Source organism: Anser brachyrhynchus (assembly GCF_964034855.1).
Source record: "Anser brachyrhynchus genome assembly, chromosome: 7".
NCBI lineage: Eukaryota > Metazoa > Chordata > Aves > Anseriformes > Anatidae > Anser > Anser brachyrhynchus.
This window is the reverse complement of record NC_137701.1, coordinates 22962319-22985422: the sequence shown is the minus strand read 5'-3', so window position 1 is coordinate 22985422 and position 23104 is coordinate 22962319. Positions and strand designations below refer to the sequence as shown.

Here is a 23104-nt window from a genome sequence, read left to right as displayed (position 1 = left end):
CTTTCCTTTGATATTTGCAAAAGACTAATTATACACCACTTTAGCAATACAGTCTACACCTGAGTGATATCTACAAAACAACTGTCCATAAGCACATTTCAGTTTCAGTATTTCAAGCCAGTAGAATCCTTATCCAAACAGAAGTTTATCAACCGGTGGACTTCTTTAGTCTTTTTAGTTAAACCTCACCATTTATAATGCATCCCTCTGTTCTGTTTTCTCATTTGGGCTTCTGTTTAAACGTACTTCACAAATAACAATATTTTCTGATGTGTACATTGATGTAGAGAGTACATCCTTTTTATCCATTATTACCTGTAAGAATTTAGGTACCTGAATACTACATGAAAGTACGATACCACTGTGAACATCCAACCTAATATAACCTCATACTGTAATCTCTGCATCAAGCCTATGATTTGTGATCAAGTTGAATTTCATTTTAGGTATCAAATGTAAATAATGACTAATCTGAAGTTTCCGTGGGAAGTCGCTTTAAATGGTTAAATTTCTCTTCCATATTAGTAACGCTGACTTCCTTACAGAAGTTACAGAGCGCCACTGACTCCCATTAGTGTCAGCAGCACACTATGTTCATAAATCAGAACAGGCTTAAATTTACATCTTAGAAATGACCATAGACAGCTGTAAAGGAGCGATGACACTAGCAGAAGAGAAACACCTTAATATTTCAAGAATCACTGGCACAGTATAGACACCCTTAGGTGCTTTAGCAAGGGAATGCATCTAATCCAAGCCACAGTATACCTTAAGTGAAGGGATTTCATTAATAAACTGATTAGGTCCACCTAATTACATACTGTTAAACATATGGGGATCCTTCACACTTAATGTTCAAACAACAATTGAACATTTGGTCAACATTTAAGTTCAAAATGGAATTCAGAATTAAAAATAAAAATCCACAGAGACTTAAGAACTGTAAAAAAGCAGCGCACCAGCGCTTTGACATTATCTGAACATGGCAACAGTAGAAGCAGAACCCCTACACTGACAATTGCTCTATTTTTAAAGTTTACCTTGAAACTTCTTGTCTTTGAAGACTAAGAGAATATTTAATGAGCATTTCTTGACACACTACAAATTTTCATCTTCACAATAAACTGAGTTTTAAGAGACTTCTAGATTTACAGTTCACATAACCTTATGCAACTACATACCACAGCTGCATAAAAATGCAGATAAATCATAAGGTTAAATCAGTGAGCATTTGATAGCTATATAAAGGCTTTTGAACATTTCAGCTGGTGATCTTTTTTTTTTGATTAAATAACTAAGAGCATATAATATTTAAGTCATACACACACATGGTGGTTAGGTATGTTATGAAGTAACATGCCAATCCAAGAAATTAAAATAAAGATTAGTGCTTTGAATTTTAAATATTTCAGTTTATTCCCTTTTTCCTTCCTTTGAAGAGAATGGTTCCCTCAGCAAGTTGTGCTTCTGGATGAGTTCAAACTAATCTTAAAGTTTCCCCTCTCTCACCAAAGTCTCCCCCATCCCTTGATGCACACCTTTTACTGAGATACAGTTGAGTCGCTATTACTAGCAAATGTAAGAAGAGACAGTTTTGTTAAGACAAATTTAGAGTGCATTCTTCAGAAATGCCTAGCTTTTCACCCTTACTCACATAAGTTTATATCAGTCTTTTCATTTCTTTTATCAGTTGCATTGAGAAATATTCAAATGACTAAGGAGGAACCTAAGAATTAGCTTCCTACCATAGCCCCAAACTCCTGTTTTAAGCATTGTTTGGGAATGTCCATGCACTAACGGAAACCATCAAACAGATAATTTGTTTAAATAGAAGACAGTAGTTCTTCCATGCAGCAGCTGATATCAAAGACCTACTAAAAACACTTTCATTACGCAATCAAGCTAGGAGCTAGTTACTGTCACTGGCATATGTGTATAATCACACTGGCCATAGTCCTATGCTATTACCACAGGACCATCCTCAGAATTGAAGTTCACAAAAGGAATTAACAACTTATGTCCAAATCCAACTCTGATAACAAGAAAGAATGGCTCTTTTCAGCATTGGAGTTGTATGTATTTGTGGTAGAGATAGCATGGCTTATTTCCAGGCCTTACATTATAAATGCACAGTTGGTCTGAAATAATTACCAACAGATGCAGTTAAAATTTCCTGATAGTTTTGGTCTCTTTTTCAGATCAAGTTTCTTCTCTCACCCTATAGTAAGATTTTCTTTCATTGTTATAATATTACCAGGTGTGGAACAATGGCTGTCCTGCACAGGATTATATTCATCACTGTGGTGGTTACACAAATAGGGATTGCAACTTACCAGGCTTTCAGTTAGTCTTTTTGTTTCTTGCTTGTACCCAGACATTCAGAAGTGGTACAATATTTGTAGAACCATAAAGCCAACGCAGAAAACAAAATACGAAAGGGGAGAGGGATAAGCAGCACTTCCTGTCATAAAGAGCTGAAGAAGCATGCAAAACTCATTCAAAATCTTCCGCTCACAAAAAAGTAAAAACACTCCTTAACTGGGATCCTTAACATCATTAACACTAGATGTACTGTTATGTAAATGAGATTCAATACAGCTAAAGAGAGAAAAGTACACAGCTCTCTCAAATCTGCTCCTTGAAGACATATACACACCTACAAAAATGTTAACGTGGTATGTGCTTATGTAAATGAGCAGAAATGGCTGACAAAAATAATGCAACAACTTTATGTACAGTACATTGTGGTAGATTCTTGATGCAGTTTCTGTGTTAGTTACCATGTCACAAGAATGACAAAACAAAATTAAGTATTTTTAGAAATTGTTATATTCCATTACTTGCAAGTTTCATGTACTTTTAGCAAGGATGCTTTCCCTACCACGAATCTACTTAAAACTGAGAAAATAAAAGAAAAAATAATCCACCTTACCTGCAATTTGCAATTGACCACAACATAATCCACATAAAATGCATCCTTTTCAATTAAAAGCTGTGAAGCATTTCCATTGATATTGTTACAGCTTTGCTTTGTCATTAAAGCAAATTTCCTAAGAGGCCCATTTATAACAAGTGATGTTCCAGGGTCAGCTCTCCAGTCTGCATCAAAGTTGAACAGAATGTTGTGGCTTCAGAACCTCAGACCATTCGCAGCACCCAAAAACAGTTACCATGCGCTGTGAAGGTGGCAGCTCCGATTCAAACACACAATTTTGACTTCAGCCTCACATTCCATTAACACTGACAGACAATTAACTTAAGACACATTTCCCCTCCTCCAAAAGGCTGTACTTGCTTGGCTACCAACGCATCAATTTAGTCATTTAAAGCTACTCTTCAGCCTAGTTGAAGTTGTTTACAACCTGACATGCACTCTGACCAAGCAACGTGTTCAAAAATATACACCCTACCGCTCAAAAGCTTCCTTCATTTCTATTTAGCAGAATTCCTTCAACCTTCTTCACAATTGTTTATTAGAATATGATTCTAAGCAGCTCCAACTGGAAATATTGGTTTGGCTGATATGAGTGTCTGTACAAACTTAACATTAAAAGCATTCAATGCTCTCATGTTGTATTCCCATTCTTTGCATAGTACAGGTGATTCCACGCCTCATGGTCTACATCCACATCACTTCAATGACTGATGGTCCTCCTTCCTCTTATATATCTTCATGTTGTGTGCTACAATATGGTAGGGCACAAACCACAAGTAGCTGGCAAAAATTAAGGCACTGATTACTAAATATACTTCCTAAAATGGTGACACCCAGTGGTTTAGCATCTTTCAGCTGCAAGTATGAGAGCTCTTGCCTGGGTCGCAAAAACCTCTAGTCACAACTGATGATTTCCAAATATTATCTTGTGATGAATTAAGCTCTCCCAGCACAACTACTTCCCTTTTCCAGGTATATCTGTATTCTTAATTTTATTCTTCTGCAGAATAAATAAAAATACCTTCTTTAATAACTACAGAGTTCTGTAGTTATTCAATCAGAATACAATCTTTTATAGAGAATACAATCTTTTGTGTCTTTGAGAAAGATCCTTTACTTACAAAGCCTTGGAGTCAGAATTAGAGCAAGATCCCACCATGCTACACCACTATCTGCTGCTTCATGATGGTAAGTCATAGCACACTTTCAGTGGGGTCTGTTATTTTGTTTACACAATTGCACTGACATTTCTGTTACTGCAGAGTCTTGAGTTTTCTTCCCCAAACATTTTGCCTGCCATTCAAAAGCAGCAGGAGGATTTTAAGTAGTATGACATAAATAGTTGCCTTCTGTTGGAAGGCATCTCTAATACAGGTTCCCCAAACTAAATATGCTTGGATCAAAACAAAAAAACACCAAGGTATTTGCAAGTAGATGCAAGTAAGGCATCCACAACAAAAATCTACTGCTGCCTAACTTGGACTTACAGTTGCTAGAAAAAAATCCTTATTGCTTCAGCAGATGTTTTCTTGTTTGAATATTTAATAAACACAAGTTTGTCAGCAAGAGTTTTTCTGGTAGAATTTAATACAAGAATGTTACAGAAGAAATGAGTCTCTAGATATGTAATAGCAAGATTTTAAAATGTTTTACGTATATGTTGGAAGAAAGAGGAAAAAAAGTTTTGCTAAACAATACTGCCAACTAGTAACAGAAAATCTCATTGAACAATTTCACAGTACTGTTGTGTGTAGTCATTTAAGTTAATTATCAAGCAAGTTCAGTTGCACAGACAAGAAACTTTAAAATTCAAGAAAGTTGTTTTTAATCTCATGTACTAGAGATTATATTTGCCTTCAGGAGTTCACATCAAAGGCCAATATACTTTTAACACGAGACTAAGGAATATACAGCAATACAGTGTTGTAGTCAAAACCAAAGAAAACAACAACAAAGAAAGGTTATTTGATCTTTTCCCAAACCAGAATAATTAGACTCCACACATTTGATTGAAATAATGAAATTATATAGTCTGCAGATGGAGATCAAATTACAGTTGTATGAAATAACTTTTAGTCACCTCCAGCAGAGAACACAAAAGTTTGAAAGCCAACGTAACCCTCTCACCCAAAGTATAAACAAGGAGACTCTTTTGCGGTGCAACCTCCGTGCCAGTTACAGATCAGCATGTTTTTGCTTGAAAAACCGAATTCAAATAGCACAACGAACACAGACAGTAGATTCCTCAGAGTGAGTTACAATTTTCCAGGCTGTCACTCAAGACATAATAAAATCTAGAAAGCAAGCCCCAGTTAGGAAAAAAAAAAAGAAAAACTACCTCTTCTATCTCACCATTTTCAAGTGAAGAACGAAGCATTCTTTTGCAATCAGACCCTGAAACACATCTTCTGAACTACCATGTGGGTTTCCTGTTCCACCTTATAATCAGCCCTTGACTAGGAGAAGGCAGTGGCAGCACACCTTGACAGGGAACTAAGTTATAAGAGAGAAAACATGAGAGAACAGCAGCGAACAAGTGCTCATCAGTTCTCTTTATGAATTTTATTTACTAAAACGTTCTTCGAAGGGTTCCAGCATTAAGTTAACAGTTTTATTAGCAACCAATAATTGAGCCTGTACTAGAAAAGTAATGAGACCTCTCTGAGATTATTGCACAAAAAACTGGCAGCAAACCATTAATAACCCTTTGAAATGCACATATAGGTCAGGTTCAGAAAACAAGTTACACAATGACTTTAAAGTACAAAATAAATATATTGTTAAAGAATAGAAACTAAATATAATTGTTTTTATTTAAATCAAGTATAGCAAGAAAATATTTTAATATGGCAAATACCCCAGCACTTGCTGCACACATCCATAATCTAGCTATTTCATCATGAGTGTGATCACATTTCCGCCCTCTCCCCAAAATGTATCATCTTGACAAGAAATGCAAAATAGATAAAATATAACATGAAGCATTTTCTTTATATATATATATATATATATATATATTCCCATTTTGGTATTTAATGCTTAGTCTATAAATAGAGGCTCTGAGACACAAGAATGGTTTGTAAGTGTATTATTGTGCTGTTCTAAGATTAAAATATTTTACACAAACAAGTCTAAAGCAGTTCATTCTTTAGTCATACTTCCAGTGATTTTTTTTTAAACTTCATTAATTATCAAAACTGGAATTTGCATTTTATCCATAAGTGACTATATGCTGACGTCTATTTAAAAGTATATCTAGTTCACAAAAGGTTTTGTTCATCTGAGTGCTAGGTAAATACTATATACAGTTGCTCAAAGAGTAGATGAGAAACGTCATGTAGTGTTACTGTTAAGAAAAAATTTAAGTAGTACAAAAATTTCCAGTAATTTGTCTTTTCTTTTTTTTTGTATACTACCAGGAAAAAATTGAAGGAGATTTAAAATTAAAATACTTAACCCAACTACATCAGCTCAAGGAACAAAAACTTTTTTTTTTTTTTTAAGAGAAACAAAAGTATTGCATATAATTTTCTACTAATTACAAAATTAATTTAATGAACTAATATGGAGGCAGCATGTGGTAGATTTAAATTCTTACAATCTGTTAAAGTAATACACAATTCAAAATTAATTATCTAAAATTCTTAGATTTCTTTAAATCTGTAAATTCAGCATACTGCTACATATTGTTCAGTCTTGAAGGCTGAAGTCAACAATTTTTGACACTCATTCCAACACAAGCAAAGCTCATCTGCACCTTCTCTTAAAAGTTTTTAGCAGCATAATCAGCTTTATAAAGAGAAAATTATTACCATAGTCAGCTTTATAAAGATAAAATTATTACCATAATTTACACATTCTAATAATCTTTTCCAAGGCATCAAAGGACCCAGTGTGAAATTCCTATACCAATTGACAAAAATATATTAACATATACTTGCATTTACACTTTCAAAAATTTATAGTTAGTATTAAGCTGGCCTATGAAGCAGTAGTAAAGTGCAAAATATTTGGTATAATAACTAGTGATTAGCTTTTGCTTCTGTGGAATACAAATAAGTAAGCTTGGCTCTTCCGTTGACCGCTATAGTGTTTGATGGAGGACCAACCTGGAGGCAGGGGGAAAAGAAAAAGGGAAAAAGAATATTAACCTAAGTTTTTAAATACATTTGACTGTAGTATGTTTCATAGCATTATTTATAAAAAAAAAAAAATATATTGTTATTTCGGTTAGTGTTTTTCTTATCCCAATGACAGATCTCCTACATAATTTCTGAAAAAAGCACATATATGCTACAGAAGTAGAATAAAATGTTTTTAAGTAATTGCATACATTTCTATCAAGAAATTCAGTGAATATCTGTTCAAAACATATCGAATTTTTAGTCCATCTCTGGACTTGGCTGAAAAGGAATACATGAAAAAACTACCACTCAAAATGAACATTTTAAAAATAAATATTGAATAGAACTGATTCCTAACAAAATCTGACATTCATTTATGCCATGCTCTTGTATCAGGAGCAAACTATAATTTTTAGGATAGATAGCAAAGACCTAATTTTCAGGGGAGCTACATAAACCAGTTACTCCAGTTGGAGTTAAAGGGAGCCATGGGAGCTGCATACCATGGCACATAGCTTACTAAACAAAATTAAAATATTCTTAAGAGAAAATGGTTAAAAAGAAACCTCATTTGACCCATTTTAGGTTAGTAATTACTGAGGGCTGTATTCAACAGAAAAGGCCAGCAACACAAAAGGCCACAGATCTTGGCATTGCATACTGACAACTTATTAAGTAAAACAGAGAAAAAAATAAAGGATTTGGCTATTGGTGCCAGCATTTTATTTTTTGAATGATTCCCTCAGAGACCCTAAGAAACAGAGAGTACAGTGAGAGGTGAATTGAGAAGCAGGCACCTGACAACCCCCTTTCACAATTCCAGTGGATTATATTATTACCCCTTTTACTGAGAGCAGCACGATAGTGGAAGCTGAGGTGAATGCATGCAAAAAGTCCTTTCAATACTGGAAATCACTTTTGGGTGCAAACTTACTGATGCAAAATGTTTCACATCTCTATTTGTCCTAGTACAGCCAAGTTCTCCATGTTAAACACAAAATGGGAATGTTGTTATTAAATTTGCCATAGGCCAAAAAAATTCTCTTTCTGCAGTCAGACACACCTGTACCACAGCACATGCACTCTGGTTAAGAGTGAAAAGAGCACTGTGTGTACAATTTTGTTTGGCAGAATTTCAGCAGATTCTTCATTGCATTTTAGGAGGAGTGTGGAGTGGATGTTGAAGCCTGTTTCAGGTTTCAACATTGCAGAAATGCTTTTCCTCATGCTTACGGAATCTTCTAACACTTTTCCTTAAAAAAAGTGATCACTTTCAAATCACTTTTCCTTAAAAAAAGCCCCTCCTCACCCCCAGCCTCTACAGATAATATACTGAGGAAGAACATCTCCCGCCCACAGCAGAGTGAGCAAGGGAAAGGGGGGAAAAAAAAGGATTTGAGTCATCATCTCTCTCTTCTTCACAGTACCATTCTTGTACCTTGACTGGTAAGACTATACGGGTCATCATCTTTATTAGAAAATGATAAATAACCACATAATAAGTTTTGTCTGTGGTTTGTCAAGTAGCTATAGACTTCTTGAATTCTGAAACACACTTTATGAATTTTATTTTTTAAAAACACTTGCAAGCTACTGTGTCAGTAGCCAATACCTATAGGTATTTCCCACAGAATCATAAAACAAATTTCACACACTATGCAAAATATTCAGTATTATTCACAATTGTGCATTGGAAAAAACACCTTAGTAAAAATACATGCATATATATGCAAGCAAACAAGCAAGAAACAAACAAGACAAACTCAGGTAGAACAGATCAAGTTAACATCAAAGTGACTCTGAACAATATATTTGCTTAATCTTAGCCTGTTTTTAAAATGGCTTTAGTTAGTGGCAAATAGAAGCAATACTACAGTGCCTTATGTACTGCTCTTACTGGCTGAAGGCAACAACTAGTTAAGCATGGTTATACCCTTTCTGGGAAAATGAATCTTCCTATCCAGAGTAGAAATAATAGGAGGCCTACAGGCCTCAGACAGGCTGTTGCAGTGCTAAACTGAAATAAAACCTCACATATTTGAAGCAGACTATTCTAATATTTGACCAGCAACTGAGAAATTTTGATCCTAGAGAGTAAAAAATTTCCATTAAAAACAAACAAAAAAGCGCTCACAGCCACCCACCACACATCATTTGCTTTTATTCAAGTTTAAAGTGCAAAAAGGAAGAGGAAATAAACCTCATGAGTTTCTTAACTTTCTACAATGAGAAATTATTCTTCAGTACAGAATGCCAAATATTAATGCTACATCAAGAAAGCTTTTACATCAAGAAAGCTTTTTGTGAGACTATCATTAAATTGTCTGGTTACAAATTTAAAACAACAGATTTTTAAAGCCTGTGATATTTTACCCAGTGAAAGAAGTACAGGTGCGTTTTAAGAGACAGAAAAGAAAAATTAAGTAGCACTTTTTACCTGAGGGAGTGAGGGAAGACAGACTTACTAGGACTGTTAACAAAACATTGAGAAATATCTTACTACCAATACCAAACAGCAGCAGGAGGCTTGAAGAATTAGGGACCTAATAGAGTTTAATACCTAGAAAAATCAAATCTTCACAACTTACATTTATCTGCTTGCAAAGGATTGCAGCTAATTCAGGTCTAGGATGAAGCTGCTTAGCATGCATCCGAAACCACACTACTTCAGAACATACGAACACAAATAATTTAATACATTCCTGAGGTTTTGAAAGAGACAGTAATTGACAACTTAAAGATATCTAATTAATTTCAGGAAGATTTCCGATTGCATTTGCACTTTTTGAAAGTATGGGCACATAAAGCTTTGTGTGTGCATGCACCAATTTATTCTGCAAAGCTGAACTCTCCTCCCCACCTCCCTTCCCACTGTTAAGAGACCTTCTCACAGCACTTCATGCCAAAGCTAACTGCTTTTAGTGTCAGACATTAATATGGTAATTTTGAAGGAAACACCATGAGTTCATTGTTATGGATGCAGTGATGAAAACTCACCCTTTTCAGTTTGGCAGCAGCTTCTCCAGAGCGGATTGCAGCCAGCAAGCTCTGGTGGATCTGTTCTGGGTCAGAGCACTGGACTGTCATCGCAGTTTGTCTCGTAGTGACAGGAGGTGGGTGGTCAGTTGAAGCACCTGACTGTGCCTGACCCTTTTGCTCACTATTCACATTGCTGCTTCTCTGTAAAGAGAGGAAGCGAGAGGAAAAACATAACAAAGACCTTTAACATGAATAAGTCACAACTAAGTCAACTCGCAAGAGGCTGCATCTCAAACTGGGCCACCATTGCAGCGTTTGCTTTGTTCAAGATTTCAGAAAGCAGCCACGTTTCCACTATAGCTTTTGGAAACTAATCTTCAATTTATCAGCAACAAAAAAGTTCTAAGCTTCATAAATTTATTTTGGCTTATTAAAATGGTGAAGAAATTCCTTCAAGATCAGAGAGTTTGAGACTCCACAAAGTGATAAGATATGGAAATAATATATTCTAAAAGGAAAAGAAGGAAAAACACTACGATTTTATCATCTGAATTTCTATCTCAACTAAACTAGATGATACTTGAGCATTACAACTCGTTGAGATCTGTTTTTGTTTTGCTTTGTTTTATTTCCCTGATGACTTGACAGGCTATTACTCCAAAATGTCAGCACCTCAAATTTAGGCACATTAGACAACACATTGTAGCATATTTAAATATTCTTTAAGCATTGAAGTATCTAACAAAGATCACTTCCAAAGTATTTCCATATAAAACCATTCATCACCATCACATATGCTAGAATGACCATTTATTTTACTAATGGTTTCCTCTGAGAATCTAAATTTAACATGTATAATCCTTATCCAGAAGCTATCCTGAGAAGTTCAAGAATGCATTTTGAACCAAAAGCATAGATAGTGGCAAGCACTGCTGTATTTTGAAGCTACTGAGCAGAGATTAGCATCTAACTTCCATACCCAAAGAATGGTTATAAAAACAGGAAGGCTGGAACAGTACAGTCTCTTGCCTGCTAAGCCCAGAATCCTATAATACTGCGGATTTGTACAGAACATGCAAGGCAGCCAGCAGTCTTTAGGCTCATGTACACATCTCAGGATTTGTGGATACATCAAGCTGCCATTGTGCAGATGGAACTTATAGAAGACAGAAAGTACCTTTGCCAGAACAGCTTAAAACAGTTCTCTGAATGATGCCATATTTCCATCTATGCACTCGCAACATTAATATATTGCTGATTAATACATTAGCTGATTTTTATTTTTATTTTTGTTAAAGTTTCTTACTTAAGGTAAGTAGTTATGTCAGCAAAATTTTACACCCTTGGTTCAAGTATGTTTCTGACATGATCACTAGAAGCAAAACTCATGCTACCCAAAATTAAAGAAACCAACATGCAGAACCATAACAAACACATCCTAAGTGCTCTGAACATAAAAACAGGTATACACAGTATAAGTGATTCTGTTTAATTTACTGTTCTTCAAAGTACAAGGGGCGCTAATTATGGCAAGAAATAATTATTTCCACTATTCTGAATGAGACTGCTTTCACTTTAGCATTCCTTCTTCCTTATATTTCATTATGATGCTGTGCTACTCCTACGTACCACAAGATGTTTACACTGTATCAATACAGAACTTTCTGATAAGCAAGTAGTTCAGTGATTAGGCAGAATAAGTCTCTGCTCTGCTGTAAATGACATTGCAGAAATTCACCAATCAATACATATTAGAAATAAAGTTTACCTTATCCATTAGATTATTTTGTGACCCTCCGGTTATGCTGTGTAAAGAAGGGTTTTTCACTTGAGGCAGGGAGGTAGCTGAGGAGAATTCAGCTGCAGAAGTGGCAGGTGAGAGTTCAACAGGAAATTCCTCCCTAGGTGCCTGGCTAGTGATTGTACGTGTCTTGTTGAATGACTGTGACCTTTTGACTGCTGATGATACAGCAAGAGCAAAAGGGGATGGCCTCAAACTGGAGTATGGCTTTGGAACTGCAAAAGTTCTTAGAGTTCTTAGGTTCAACGGTGCTGGCTGGCAGGGGGGAAAACTTGACTGTTTATTGCTTTTAACAGGAGAAGTGGAGGATTCAATTTTTTTCCCATCATCAACTTTTTCTTCATCTGCTGGAGGAGAGGAACTACTTGTTTTATGTAAAGAAAAAGAAGTTTCATCAGGTGATGAGATTCTTTTTTCAATCTCTGTATTTTTAACTTCATTTGGAATGGAATTAGGAGCACTAACAGTACTTCTGGCAATTGCTGATGTCACATAATGACTTGAAACTCTTCGTTGCATCTGAAGAAAAAAAGAATTAGGCTTTGCTGTAGGACTTAATGCATTTGACTTGTCCTGAGTCTCGGAAGAAGCATTTGTATTATCCACGTTGAGCATCAGTGGAATACGCTGCTTGGAAGGCTCTGTTTCTGTTTGATTGCTCTCAGTAGCAATCTTGGCTCCAGATGTCACCCCATGTTCAGACATGCTGTTCACTCTGTGCAGCAGATCATTTGCTGCTGCAGGTTTATTTTGTGAACAAGCCTGTAAATGACCCACGCTTTTTGGAAAATTAGGAATTTCAGCTTGCATTGTGTATTCTTTGGGATCTTCATGCTTTGGAGAGTTGTCAGAAGTAGATACCTCTTGATCATTACAATCTGATGCAACTTCCGACTCCCAGCTCTTCATTATTTCTAAGGATTTTGGAGGCACTATTTTATAAGTGGTCATTCCAATTTTTGGTATGTAATCTCTCGTAATTTCATTAGCAGGTTTAGGTTTAGGTTTCATGTCCTGTCTATAAAGAGGGTAACCTTTTACGGGAGAGCCATCTGGAGTTTTTGCAACTGTTTCTGGTGAAGCAACATTACTGCCATTTGTACAAATGTGAATTTCATCTTTAAAGGGAATTACTTTTTCATGTGTAACATCTTGTCTCTGAAGATTTTGTTCTGTTACAAGTTCTTCATCTGTTTGTATTCCTTGCATCACTCGAAGAAGGGGTCTGTTTGTACCTGTATTTTGTTGAGGGACCGTTCCTCTGAATGAGGATGATTCACAATCTTGAAGAACCATCGTTTCTTTTTGTGTAGTCCTTCCCAAATCGCTAACTGATGGACCTGTCTGAATTGCAACATCCTGAGTTTTTACTGTGTCCAGGCTGGTTTGATTTCTTTTCTGATCTTGCTTTTCTGGAATCAGTTGAGTATAATTCCTCTGACTTACAAAGATGTCATTTTTAGATGCCTGGCAGTTTGATAGTCTGTCAACTTCAAGCTTGCTATTTTCTCTAAAATCTACTGCTTTAATTTCTGCTGTCTGATGTTCTCTCCCATCTTCGTTTGTTGGAAGGAGTTTTGTCTCACTGTAATCTTTAAGTTATAGAGATTCCGGAAATTAATACAAATGCCCACTTATGACGGCCCACATCCAACACATTTAACTACAAGTACTAGCTCATCACTAATATTAATATTTTCCTTAACACTTCTAAAAGCTGGTTAAAGATATACTTATATTTGACTGACATTGCCAAACAATTGTATTCTTACTTAGGTATTCTTCCTTACTTAACATGTAACTAAGTAAGGAAGTTAACAGGCTTCTGTTCATACTGTCATGCATGACCTTTAAAAATCTATTCTAGATTCATTTTAAAAGTGCTAACAACTTCCAGTTGATTATACAGGTATCAGTGACCTGAGCTCTAAGTCTATTCAGTATTGTTAAATCCGATTTTTATTTAGTTCCATCTTTGTAGTTCTATGTTTTCATCTGTTCTATGGTCTTAACATTAAAAATGTTATTTGTTAACTCTACCTTGCGTATTTGTACAAGGGGACAATTGGAAAACACTAAAACCTCCTTCCCTCTCCTAACCAATACTCCAGCTACACTGCCCTACAACAGTGCAGTTTTGACTACTGCTGGAGGAATAAAAAATAAAAAGAACCTGCAGCCAATTTTTGTAACCTCATCTCAAAGAGGATACACCAGAGCTAGAGGAAATATAAAGAAAATAATCCGATGATAGCAATTCAAATGTGATGGTATTATGATTGTTTTCAAAGGAACAGAAGAGTTTTCTTCAAACTTGTTTTGAAGTATTAAAAACGAGTGGGAACTACTCACCATGATTTTTATTTTGATCCAAAATTTTAAGCTTCCTGTCTTTCTCAAATGCAGCTTGCTCACTGCTTATCTTAGTCTGTAGTTCTCTGCAAAGCACAACAATACATTAAATATGCTGGTATCATTCATTTCAGTAAACAGAAGAAAAGATGCAAGAGAACTGGCAATATTCTCCAAACACAGATGGACAAAATAGAATCACTCTGCCAAACATTGGAGTACTCAACAGAATCGTTTATTTATTTATTTTAAATGAGAGGAAATGCTGCTATGATATTTCACTGAAATGATATGCAGCTTCACTTTCTTCTGTGTAACACGATCAGATTTCCTTTCCATTCTTCCTCTCCTTTTCTTTACTCATTCACTTTTTAACAAGCCCCTTTCCAGTAACAACTCAAGTTTTAGTGAAGCCACTAAGGTAATGCTTTATCTTTCATTTAAGAATGTTCTTAGCACGAAGTCTTATGACACCCCCAATATTTAGAATCTGTCTTTAATTTTGTTTCCGACATAATATGCAGGAAGTCGCATGAGATGCTGACTACATATGAACTGTGCAGTATAAACTTTTCAAAATAGTAATGAAAAACTTTCTGTTCCTTGCAAGAAATGTCTTGAGAACAACAAATAAATATGCATAAAGCATGTTACTTGCATACTAAACATTTTGCCAATGCATACAATGTCTGCCTCTGATCAGAGGGGACAAAAGAACTGCACAAATGCTGAAAAAAACTCATCTCTTTTCAGGAAATATTAAGTATCTGACTTCAAAAGGCAAATGAAAAAGGCCAAAATAGTTTAAATTTCTCTTTTTAAATACTTCACTTTTTCTTTTAAAAATATTAGAACTTCAAACTTCTATATGTTTGATATACTTTTATTTTCTGTAGTACTAAGACTGGCATTATGAAGATTTAATTTCATTTGCCACATCAAATGCATTAGTTATCAGGAATCACTGCTGTGAGCTGAAACATCTGTTTTGAGTAATTTAAAATAATAAATTCCTCAACAAGCACCCATCCTCATGTTGCCTGCACAGTCCAAAACATGCTGTAAGTGTCCAATAACCACTAAACAGAAGCATACACACTCAAAATTTTTGTTGGAAGAACATTAAAGCTCAGTCCTGCCCTCTGTACTCTTGCTTATCTCCATTCCCTTGAACACAGCTGAGGGACTGAATGACAAGTACTTGCAACAGGCTGAACTGTTTAAAAACAAACGAAAAAGAAAGTCGCCAAATGTCAGAGTATTACAGGAATCAGACCTTTTGACTGGAATACTATACATACCCCAGGTTTGATTAAAAACATCTTCAAAGTCACTAGATCTTATGTTAAATTTGAATTATCAGATTTCCAGAATCATAATGTCAGAGAAACCCTACTCCTCATTTTCAACACTGCAGTATTTCATGAAGAAAAGGCTTTCCAAACTCTGCAGTTACAGCACAGTGCACAGCTAGGTGACGCTCAGCAGTATTACAGGGCACAAAAGGCCTATTCAAGTTAGTTGCAGGGTGGGAGTGAGGAAATAGCCCCTGGACAACTGGCCAAACTGGCCCAATAATTCAGGTCTCGATAATCTGCAAGAACTTAAAAATAACATTTGGCGGATCCACCAGCTCAGTTCCTCACAGAGCAGACACACCCAAGCAATTTGTGCAGTATTTCTCAGGACAGAACATCAAAGATTTTTGCAAAGCCCCACTTGGCACTGAACTGACAAAAAGACCCTAGAAATACAAGTCAAAGCTCTCTGTGTTACCTTCAAAGTTCTTGGCTACTATAGCATTCACACATTTTGGCCTCAGTACAGTAACTGAAACAGTTCTTTCAATTTAAATTAGGAACAGTAGCCAGTTCAGTTGCCCCAGGAAACAACAGAAATAGTGAATTACATTAACGCAGTGGGACTTCTCTGGACAATCAACATTCATTTCAAGCAGGCACTAACTCATGTTGGGAACCTGCTGAGTCAGGTAGTTTAACAAACATGCTGAAGGGCAAAGTTACAACATCGCCAGAAGGGAAAATGAGTGGTTAAGGAAAGTAATGTGTTAATTCTTGTTTGTCCTGACAGCAGACAGATCAAGACAGGTCAAGACAACTGGCTAACATATTAAGAAAACAAAACAAATTGTAGAGCAATAGGTAACAGATAACAATAGAAGCATGCGTAGAAGAACCTAAATGACCAATATACCTGTTTTCCCCCCAGCTGTAAGAATGATCTTGTAAATTTTCTTTAAATTAATCAAATCACATTTTCCGCCCATCTTCTCCCCCACTTCCCCCCAGCACACTGCACTGCTCTAGTAATTATGTTGGAAACTTTAGAGATGGGTTCAGCTTTTCTGGGATCTGGATGTTTTAGTAGTAAGGAAAGGAAGGCTTAAACAGAATACCCAGCAGAACACTGTCATTTTTGTTGAAAGGCTTCATGAATTACTGTGTCCAGAAGAGTGCTACAATGAAAGCTAAGCATATTAAGCTCATTCCTCTCTCACAATTCTCTATTCTGTGCTCCACAATGAAACAGCACTCTACATTTTATTTGCCTCCCCCATTCCCTCCCCAGTGCTCCTTTCTTTGTCACAAAGCGTACTTACTTGCCATCTGTGCTCATATTTTCTTGTTTTTCTTCCTTGAAGCTTTGTGAGTTGTCTACGGAAACAGTGCCAGGAACAAGAGCTGATGAAGCAGGATCATTTTTTTCAGTTTCCAATTGTACTTCAGTAAAGCTGAAGGCTGCAGTAACCTCTCCTGTCCTGAGAGAGGTATCCGTACTTTCACTTTCCTCTCCCTGTTGCACACTCATCTCTTCCTTTTCATCAATTTCTTCCAGGCTGTATTCTGTGGTCCTCACACCTACACTCACAGAAAGAAAGAAAAAAAAAGAAAAAGCCACCAACCCACAAATATCAGTTCAGGGTGTAGATACAAAGGGACTGTGAAGTCAGACTAAGTAGTTTGAAGAAGGAAAATTGAGACTTTTCATAATTCAGGGGGCGGGGTGGTAAGGACTCATTCAGTTTTAATTTCACAGTATTTTCTAGTTATTTCCAATTCTCTTTTTTACATGAAAATATGCTTATCACCATGCTACTGTCCATCTGTTTCTGCATCTGTAACTACTGCATAATGTTGTCTTTTGTTTAATCCAAGCACTGAATTAGTATAGATCAAAATATATTTAACAATGTCACAAGCCCAAATTTCATGGAGGTAGAGAGTTTATTTTCCCCAGTATTTTTACAGTTTCCATTACCTCTCTAATGAGGCTTAGAATAAATGATTCCATTAGATCAGAGTAAGTATGTTAGAGACCAAATCTCAGCTTAGTCCATGTTTTGAACAAGACTGCTCACCACTGTCAAAATTTTCCCACAATCATCCCAAGGGTATTAAAACAGTTAGATGTGTCTTGTGCACTGCCCTGTGTTACAGTAAAAGTACACACAAAAAAAATAAAAATACATGTTAATCTATTAAAATAACAAATTTTTCAGCCCAAGCATATTTAAAAAGGTTTAGTTACTGGTTTAGAACACATATAAGCCAGTGTACCTACAGTTAGACTAATAAACCCACTTATTTTTCCAGAGAGACTAACTGTCTCTGGCTTTATTTTCATGCCAGGAATCTTCCTATAACAAGATGCTGATTCACATATTTCAAATATTAGTAAGTGCACCATACAATTTATCTCTTGGCTTTGCAACTTGCATTGTACAACACCAAGAAAATAATAATTCCATCTATATAGTAAAATGTGGTGCCATGGAAAGTTACTGAAAACAGAGCCATATAAGCAGTGGACTCTGCCTGACCTGAAGAAGGTATTCCTGTTAGCTTTGCATGCACCAGTACCTATTAGGTACAGGCCTTGCAATTGGCCTTTTAGACTCTTCAGTAAAAGTTGTATCAATAAATTTCAAAGTGTGAAACAACCTTACACAAAGGCAAAGAATGACAACAAAATACCACCTTGAAGTAAGCAGATGTCTACAGAAGTACTGTTATAGAAACATAGCAGAGAACTCTATGAGACTTGGAGAAAGTCTCGATTCAGAATAGAAATTTTGCTTTTTCCAGTAGCGTCATTGGTATAGAGTTCAGTAATACAGTTGCAGAACAAATACAAAAGCTAAACATTTTACTATTTAATTCTAGTTAGTTTTTTATATTGCTCTCTAGTACTAATGCTTGGCAGTTGCAGATTCAGCAACATGATCAACCCGTGTCACAGTGCTGAATGCAGAGGTGATCTAGATGCCCACAGAAAAAGGAGCAAGACTGCAGAATGGTGCAGATGAACTCTTTCCATGCCACTTAAACACTCGCATGCAAATATGCCATGCTGATATCAAAGAGATTCCTCAAGTAAGGTCCTTCTCTTCCTTCCACCTCCACCCCCCCCCCCCCCCCCCCCCAATCTCCATTTGGGGTAAAATCATACAAGCTGCCTAATACTTTGGGAAGGATTTTAGTGATCGAATGCTGGCAAACAACAAATCTGCTGAGACTATTGCACGATCTGTAACTGACTTTCAAGATCACATCATTTACACAGATGAGAACTACTATTCTTGAAAATGAGTGAACACTATTACAGTTGACAAGTGGCCTTGCAGTATCTCCATCCCACAGATGCCATGAGCCTGAGCCACCAACAGCCAGAGGAACGAAGACTAAGACCTTCAGTCTAATGCTCTGTGGAAACCTGAATTATACAACAAAGCACGGTCAGACCTTCTGACGAGACAAACAAACATTGCTATGTAGCTATGGCTTTGTGCCCAGCCACTGCAGTCATCTCTGTCACTTTTCCTCTGGAGAAATATAATGACTAAGTTGTACACTAAGTTTCTATTCCTACACTGATGGGAGGGAAAGTTAGCTTGGGTTGGTAGGAAACACTGCTGACTTTCCTCCTACACAAAAGTCCATCCTTTCTGTGCTAGAAACACTTCCAAGCTTGGACTAGACTAACCTGAACTACAAATGTATGATTCCAAACAAACAAATCTCACACTTTGTAAACAGTGCTCTACTGTATTTATCAGCAGAACACCAAACTTGCTTAGGATTAGTTTCAACTAGCGGTTTTTAATCTGTGACTGTTACTATCAGACCTGGGCCACCAGTGCTACTGCAGAAAAAAAGTGTGAATGACTTTGATACATAAACAACATGTAACAGCCATTCTTCATTTACATCACCCAGAGGAACAGTTCAGATCTTTTGACTTGTTTCTAAACCCTCCATGTAGAGTTTTTATATGCAACATGTCACTAGGAATTCCTTAGGGCAACACTGGCTACATATTGCACCCTAATTGCCTATACACTCTATATGTAAATACATATAGAATATAAACTATATTTTTGTCTGTGTGTAATTTATCCTTCATGAACATTAGCCACTGAGTTTCAAATAGTTATAAAAGAATGTTGTTAAAACCTACAGGGCAACACTGTGAAGAAATGACTTATGACTGGTAAGCCAACTGCAAGTGTCCTTTGAGTCAGTAAGAACACTGCACAACAGACAACAGGCTGACACTGCTTTCTGAGCCTTTATGCTTGTAAATACCAAAGCCAAAAAGCCTGACCACATCATGTAAATCTGTCAGGATTTTTACTCTGCCCTATACTCCTTAAAAAGGTTTTAAGGAGATTCTGTAACCAAGATGATGATATCAAGGGATTTATTTAATGGGAAGTTACTGAAAAGAAAACAGCTACAGATTTTTAATCCATTTCACCCTTTTATCTAGGAAAAAAAAAAAGACTGAACATTAATTAAGCTTTGGGAAGGGGAACAAAAATCATAATTGAGGATAAGTTGTTGTTTATAATCCCAAATGCTCAAATTAATTCTCTTTCAATGTTTATTCTAGTTGATATATGCCTTCAAATCACTTTTGTCAAGGTACAGTCTGTTTTCACAATGGAAATATTGCCTATTCGAAAGTATATAGCATAGTTCCAATTAATGTACATGGCTCTACTAGTTATGAATTACTAAGACACCAAATATTTATTGAATGCTTGTAATGGTTCATTATAGGGCAGAAGGTAGCACTATATTCACAGCTTAAAAATTTATTTCCTTATTTGCTAAAGGAGCAATGCATAACAGAATTGCTTTGGGAATGCCAATTACAGCTGATCAAAAACTTCATGCTTCTAGAAGCCTGACACTCAAAGCAGTATTAATCCAAATGGAAGGAAATACATTAACATGTAATGTTAAAATTATGTCCAATTTAACAATTACATACATACTGAAATATTTTACCTTATCTATAGAAAACAGTGCCCAAGTTTGATGCATAATTTTCAGACTAGGAATAAGACAAGTATAGTGAAATTGATTTTGCTGCCGGTGAATACTGGCTTTCAAAGCATGATAGACTTTGCTAAGAGGACACTTTATAAACAGGCCTCTGGATGGTTTCAGAGATGCCACCAGAGAGCAGCAGCATCCCGGGGGTGGGGGAGGCAGAACGGGATAGGACAATGAGTCTGTGTTATGTGACATCTCTCTACATTGAAAAAAAAAACCACACTGCATGACATGGTCAACAAAGGACATTGCAAGAATGCAAGACAACATCGCAAGCACAACTACAGAATGAAAACTGTCACTAACCACAGAGGTAAATCCCAGGGCTCAACACAGACTGTTCTAAACCCAGTGAGGATGATTTTTTTTTCTATTTCTTTCCATTACAGATTAAAATATTTAATCACAAAAATTAAATACCTCAAGCAGAGGTTACTAAATCTACAGAAAAGTGAATGAAGTATTTCTATGAAGCTCAGAGCTGTTTATCTATGCAATACTCAAGACATTACAGCGATGGGAAATGCAGAAATTCTATCAATCTACAATCTTAAGATAGAAACAAGCTCAAGGAATAAAAAAGCTTGATATTAAATCATAGCACGGTAACTTTGCTTTTCATCTTAGACCCATCACATGGAAAAGAACACAGTTTTCAACACAGAAAATTAAGCACTAATAAATATCATTAAGAATGATTCACTTAGAATTAGAAGTGACTACCCTTCTTCATCTGCTACAACAACTAGGAAAAGTTAACGTCTTCATCATATCTTGAACGTCAGACTGCACAATGTAGGTTAATACTTCCTATTTATTAAGAATATTTTATTCTTCCGAAGACTTTTCTCATTATTGTTTGTATTAAAGTCTTTTCTGGCAATTTACATAAGTTGCCCTACACACAAATTGAGACCAAATCTACTTATTACAGATCTTTGTTTTTTTTTTTTTCCCCTTTGCCAGAGATCTAAGGTAGCAGATGACATTTTCTATTCTTGGGGTGCATTTGCTTGTTTGCTTTTACCATTCCAACCAATGACTGGCATCTCCAATTAACTACCTGGAAAACTAATGCTTTAGAGTTTCTGTCAACTAGCAGAGTAACTGTGTGTTTAGCCTCATACACTGCTCATGACATTCCACGTGATTAGTTTTTATGTTCCTCATCCTTAGTGAAATACACTGACGAGTGATTTTTCCAGACTACACTGGTACTGATTATTCTAAAAGCTTTTGCAAATTTTAAGACTCCTAGATGTTGTATCTTGTATCTGAACCCTACAGTCAGACACTTACCAATAGCAGTACTTAACAGTACAAACAGGAGAACTTTAGGACTTTAAAATAAGAAGTAGCGTTCAGCAGCTATAGAACTGTATTTTATTTTAAACAGCTATACATTTATATACTACCTTTTTTCCGTAGCATCCAATAACTCACTTAAATTATAACCAATACTCATGCATACTATTTATGTTTATATTTACAACTTATGTTTCAAAGGCTGTTCCAATGCAACCAGGCACAGATTTGCTGCTACCCCTAAGTTATGCAGGTCAAGGGCAGCGCAAAAGTGGATTCTGAAAACAAGACTGGGCTTTGGCTTTTGAAAGATCTGTTATAAGACATACGAAAACCACTGAAGTTCAAGCTTGTTCTTGCCTCGTCTCATTGGGGGGAAAGAGGGAAACAGGGATATTGTTTAGTTTCTTAAAATGTGAAGCACAGAAACCAATAGAAAATATATTGTACATGTTTCTGTAGACAGTGAAGATAAAACATCTGTATTTTAGAAAGCTTTATTTGTACTTCAGTGGAAAAGGTAATTGCTTTGAGTCACTAAAATCAGTCCTATACTTAAGGCACATCTACAGTATAATAATTTATTACTATGAATTTATGGCAGTTTACTATGAAGCAGATTTTACCAATGTATTTGGAAAAAAAACCAACCTGTTTCAGACAGCATTTCAGTGGCTCTTTCTTCCACTTTAGTAGGGGTTGATTCTGTTGACTCTGTTACTGCAAAAAGTCAAGTAATCAGCTTTTTTTGTGAGAAGTATTACCTCTCAATTTCTACACCAGTGAAAAATCCAGATAAAATGTTGTGATCTGACTGACTGGGGAGTTCCTCAAGAAATATACCTTCTCTTAAGCAACCACTGCTTGACACATTTCTCAGATATTTTTAATATCAACTGTTAGGTATTTTTCAACCTGAGAGAAATGAGTTTTTGATCAAACAGAGGAATCATAAAATAATTATATAAAACCCTTCCTCTAAATTCTTCTTCTCATTCCGTATCCTATTAATTCCCCTCTAACTATAGCTAGCTTTATATTATTTTTTATTTCCTGATCTTCACGCCCTAAAACTTGCCTTTTTCACACAACATGAACCAACCTCAAAGTAGCATTACCAATCCCTATAATCTGAAGATGTTTGGCATACACAATTTTTACTTAAAGTCCTTATCTCATAGGGTGGTATTTCTTTCATGTTTAGCCAAATTGCCATATTTTCTGTTGCCTCCCAATTAAAGAGTAT

The 23104-nt window shown here is 36.0% G+C and overlaps 1 protein-coding gene across 9 annotated transcripts in view; it reads right to left on the bottom strand.

Moving 5' to 3' along the window:
- Window positions 1–4504: 4504 nt before the first annotated feature.
- COBLL1 (cordon-bleu WH2 repeat protein like 1) overlaps window positions 4505–23104 on the bottom strand; it is a 127484-nt gene continuing 108884 nt past the window's right edge. For 5 of the 9 annotated variants that reach the window (XM_080601170.1, XM_080601173.1, XM_080601171.1 and 2 more), the window contains 6 exons: window positions 22506–22578; window positions 16812–17075; window positions 14192–14277; window positions 11807–13431; window positions 10057–10239; window positions 4505–7044 (listed from right to left, as the gene is read on the bottom strand). In XM_080601170.1, coding sequence (XP_080457296.1) covers window positions 6958–7044; window positions 10057–10239; window positions 11807–13431; window positions 14192–14277; window positions 16812–17075; window positions 22506–22578 — 2318 coding nt within the window. In that variant the 3' untranslated portion in view covers window positions 4505–6957. The remainder of the gene's footprint in view (window positions 7045–10056; window positions 10240–11806; window positions 13432–14191; window positions 14278–16811; window positions 17076–22505; window positions 22579–23104) is intronic. The other 4 variants (XM_080601169.1, XM_080601174.1, XM_080601175.1 and 1 more) reach the window with 3 other exon arrangements.